At 37.0% G+C, this 5,000-nt stretch overlaps 2 protein-coding genes across 2 annotated transcripts in view; one reads left to right on the top strand and one right to left on the bottom strand.

Annotated features, from left to right (window-relative positions):
* Positions 1 to 5,000, top strand: part of LOC307032935 (atrial natriuretic peptide receptor 1) — a gene marked incomplete at its 5' end in the record, with an annotated part of 24,699 nt that overhangs the window by 13,327 nt on the left and 6,372 nt on the right. Inside the window, 3 exons of the mRNA XM_079671210.1 lie at positions 289 to 427; positions 1,369 to 1,417; positions 4,207 to 4,308. Coding sequence (XP_079527336.1) covers positions 289 to 427; positions 1,369 to 1,417; positions 4,207 to 4,308 — 290 coding nt within the window. The remainder of the gene's footprint in view (positions 1 to 288; positions 428 to 1,368; positions 1,418 to 4,206; positions 4,309 to 5,000) is intronic.
* LOC307031599 (nephronectin-like) overlaps positions 1 to 5,000 on the bottom strand; it is a 63,475-nt gene that overhangs the window by 56,260 nt on the left and 2,215 nt on the right. The window lies entirely within an intron of this gene.

Genomic DNA, 5,000 nt, shown 5'->3' with positions numbered 1-5,000 from the left:
CTCTATCTTCTCCATTTATTTTTCACAACTCTTTAACTTTTATCGTACTTGGTTTAATTGTTAGCGTTGGGACACTGTTTTTCAACTTGTATATATTATTGTTAGGCTTTTTAAGACATTTCAATAGTTACTTAATCACTTTATTTTAGCTGTATTATTATTTTAATTTGTATTCTATTTGTACCCTGTGTGAATCCTGTTTTGAACTCTGACCCTGCTGCTGCTATAAACGCCTGATTTCCCCGCGGGGATTAATAAAGATCCATTTTATCTTATCTTATCTATCAGATTTCGGGTTGAGAATGTATCGCAGGCACGAGGGGGCGGAGCCTCTTTCGTCCTATCAGCAGAGACTTCAGGAGGTCTACATGCCGCCCGAGTTTCATAACTCCAGCATGGAGCCCACGCTCGCTGCAGACGTGTTCAGGTGCACCCAAATAACATTTATGTCAACTTTATTTAAAAACACACGTGGATGCACACAAAGTACACAATATCTTTCTTTTCTTATTACTGCACATATTTCATTCCATTCTATTTCAATGCAAACAATACAATACACTGCTATGTTTTTAAAAATAAAATGTTTTAATGTTATTTTAGTTTTCTTAAAATAGTTCTTATCAGTGTATGTATGCAGCATGACACTAAGTCAAATTCCTCGTACGTGTCAAACTACCTGGTGATAAACCTGATTCTGATTCTGATATAGGTTCAAATTATTTTTCATTTTGAAATCGTAAGAATGCAAACATCTGGTAATTGAAGCAAGACATAGGAACACACTCTTTTACATAATTATTTATACTAAAAGTTTCAGAATGCCGATTTCAGGGACTTTTTATTTGAGATAAAAAGGTTTGAAAAATTGCAGTGTTGCAAAAAACTTGAGCTAATGCTAATGCTAACGCTAATGCATTTCGTAACGACAATGTTAAATGCAACTGGGAGAATATTCCAGGCTTGGTTAGGAAGCAAAACAATAAATGATATCCACACGGTTTTCACAATGTATAGACATGGCCATCATTATTAATTACTCAATACTAATTGACATATTTTCAGTAACTCTGAGGATCCTGTAGGGGGCGCATAACACTGAAAGACTGTATTTAAAGTAAAAAATATAATAATATTAACAATGAAATATCAGGGAGACCACAATCCAACTTAACTCCAACCTTTATCTGAACAGAAAATGTGATGGTTCAACTTGTGGGGACGTTTTGTCGGGGTCCCCACAAGGACACACACACACACACACACACACACACACACACACACACACACACACACACACACACACACACACACACACACACACACACACACACAGACAGAGTTAATACCCTCTGCATGTCTTCACAGTTACTCCATCATTCTGCTGGAGATCGCCACTCGCAGCGACCCGGTTCCAGTAAGTCCACGTTTCAAAATATCTGTAGTGTTTTATAAATGCATGTCGTGGCTTCCTTCCTTGTTTTCCATCAAGACACTAGACGCCTTCGAAAGACATTTATATCTCGTTTTCTTTCCTTTATATTCGTGTTACTCACAGTCGATGAGTTGCTTGGCCTCCGATGGTTTGGATGATATTAGGCAATGCTCAAAATAAAATAAAAAAACTTTTTACACATGCAACAAAGAAAAGAGGCCTTTACAAAAGTCAAAACAAAGAAGCAAAACTTAAAGGTCCCATGTCATGCTTTTCCGGTTATTCCCCGTCCCCTTGTGTGTTATGAAGGTTGTTCTGCATGTAAACAGTCTGCAGAGTCAAAACCCTCAAAGTACACCCTGTAGGAGTAAAACTCTAACACAGAAAAGACCTCCCCAAAACGCCTCGTTGGAGATACGTCATTGTCCATTTGATTCTTCCGGGTACGCATGATGTCAACCGTACCCGGAACGAAATGGACCAATCCGTGGAGCCGTTACGTTACGTCCGCGGAGCCGTTACGTTAAGCCCCCGCTGATTGGTCCAAATTGACCAATCCACGGACTTCCTCACACACACACTCAGTACATTTTGAACCCAAATACCTGTACTTTCTACTTCTTACATTTTGAACACAAATACCTGTACTTTCTACTTCTTACATGTTGAACACAAATACCTGTACTTTCTACTTCTTACATGTTGAACACAAATACCTGTGCTTTCTACTTCTTACATGTTGAACTCAAATACCTGTACTTTCTACTTCTTACATGTTGAACACAAATACCTGTACTTTCTACTTCTCACATGTTGAACACAAATACCTGTACTTTCTACTTCTTACATGTTGAACACAAATACCTGTACTTTCTACTTCTTACATTTTGAACACAAATACCTGTACTTTCTACTTCTTACATTTTGAACACTAATACCTGTACTTTCTACTTCTTACATTTTGAACACAAATACCTGTACTTTCTACTTCTTACATGTTGAACCCAAATACCTGAACTTTCTACTTCTCACATGTTGAACTCAAATACCTGTACTTTCTACTTCTTACATGTTGAACTCAAATACCTGAACTTTCTACTTCTCACATGTTGAACACAAATACCTGTACTTTCTACTTCTTACATGTTGAACACAAATACCTGTACTTTCTACTTCTTACATGTTGAACCCAAATACCTGTACTTTCTACTTCTTACATGTTGAACCCAAATACCTGTACTTTCTACTTCTTACATGTTGAACTCAAATACCTGAACTTTCTACTTCTCACATGTTGAACACAAATACCTGTACTTTCTACTTCTTACATGTTGAACACAAATACCTGTACTTTCTACTTCTTACATGTTGAACCCAAATACCTGTACTTTCTACTTCTTACATGTTGAACCCAAATACCTGTACTTTCTACTTCTTACATGTTGAACTCAAATACCTGTACTTTCTACTTCTTACATGTTGAACCCAAATACCTGAACTTTTTACTTCTCACATGTTGAACTCAAATACCTGTACTTTCTACTTCTTACATGTTGAACTCAAATACCTGTACTTTCTACTTCTTACATGTTGAACACAAATACCTGTACTTTCTACTTCCTACATGTTGAACCCAAATACCTGTACTTTCTACTTTTTACATTTTGAACACAAATACCTGTACTTTCTACTTCTTACATGTTGAACCCAAATACCTGTACTTTCTACTTTTTACATGTTGAACACAAATACCTGTACTTTCTACTTCTTACATGTTGAACCCAAATACCTGTACTTTCTACTTCTTACATGTTGAACTCAAATACCTGTACTTTCTACTTCTCACATGTTGAACTCAAATACCTGTACTTTCTACTTCTTACATTTTGAACTCAAATACCTGTACTTTCTACTTCTCTCATTTTCCAAACAGGCTGGTTCCTTTAGTTTGAATGTGTGTTTGGTGGCGTGATCATTATTATTTAGAGTCATTGCGTGCCTATTGATTTGAACACGATCCGTGTATCCATCATTTCCTGGTCTTCTCTAAAGAAGAGGGACCAATGAAAACGTTGTCATGTTGCCGTTGTTCAGCATGGAAACATTCATTAGCTAACAATGACGTTATTGTTCTATTAATATAAAGGGAGGTCAGGTACTCTTTAAAACAGCTGCTAGTTATGGGTACTTTTTACTGAAGTACATTTCAAAGTTCTTTACTTTGACTTGAGTAAAGAAGTTTAGTCAGTACTTCTACTTTCACCAGAGTATTTTTAAACACGAGTATCTGTACTTCTACTTGAGTAAAGGATGTGTGTACTTCTACCTGAGTAAAGGATGTTTGTACTTCTACTTGAGTAAAGGATGTCTGTACTTCTACTTGAGTAAAGGATGTCTGTACTTTTACTTGAGTAAAGGATGTCTGTACTTCTACTTGAGTAAAGGATGTTTGTACTTCTACTTGAGTAAAGGATGTGTGTACTTCTACTTGAGTAAAGGATGTGTGTACTTCTACTTGAGTGAAGGATGTGTGTACTTCTACTTGAGTAAAGGATGTCTGTACTTCTACTTGAGTACAGGATGTGTGTACTTCTAGTTGAGTACAGGATGTTTGTACTTCTACTTGAGTACAGGATGTGTGTACTTCTAGTTGAGTACAGGATGTTTGTACTTCTACTTGAGTACAGGATGTGTGTACTTCTACTTGAGTAAAGGATGTGTGTACTTCTACTTGAGTACAGGATGTGTGTACTTCCTGTATATTTGTGCAGGTGGAGGAGTCAAGCCTGGAGAGCTCCTGGTGTCCTCCTCTCCCTGAGCTGATCTCCAGTCAGGTGGACAACACCTGTCCCTGTCCCACAGACTACGTGGAGGTACTGTTTGTTACAAAAACTAAATTAGTCGTAGTATTAAAAAAGTCTAAATCTACCTCTAACCTAGCATTATATCATTTAAATGTGTTATTATTGAACTGTTGTGTTCCACTTCTCTTGAGCACGAGTCTCTAATTGTATATACGTTGGACTGACCTGTAAAAGGAGATTTCTTGTTCAATAGATGCAGCTTTTATATTTCTGAAAGCTACATTTTGAATGATCTTAATGTTTGTTATAGAGAGGTAAAGTAATACCCTGACTAACAAACCATTGGTTGTTGACTTGCTAATTATCCTTTTGGTAAAAACTGATTAAATATGTTATATTTAAGCAGTTTGTACCTTACTAAATGTTGCTTTTGGGATAATACAAGTAAGGGATAATGTGCTGCGACGCGGTCATTATGGGGAAAAGAATACCGACAGGCTGATCAGGAGCCCGACGCGAAGCGGAGGGATCTAGATCGCCATGAAGGTGTTCTTTTCCCCATAATGACCAAGTCACTGCACATTATCCCGCTTATCACACGGCCACATTTTCAACAAAGTAACGTTATGACTCCCACTATTCATTGAAATGCTTTTATTGATTTAAAAAATAGTTTTATGTGTTGATTTAAATTGACATGCATCCGCTCAGAAAAATAGTCCGTTGTTACTGTTTGAACTAACGTATCAACGGCAGGAACT

This window comes from Notothenia rossii (assembly GCF_949606895.1).
Source record: "Notothenia rossii genome assembly, chromosome: 3".
NCBI lineage: Eukaryota > Metazoa > Chordata > Actinopteri > Perciformes > Nototheniidae > Notothenia > Notothenia rossii.
The sequence above is the reverse complement of the archived record's forward strand: the minus strand, read 5'-3'. Positions and strand labels throughout refer to the sequence as shown.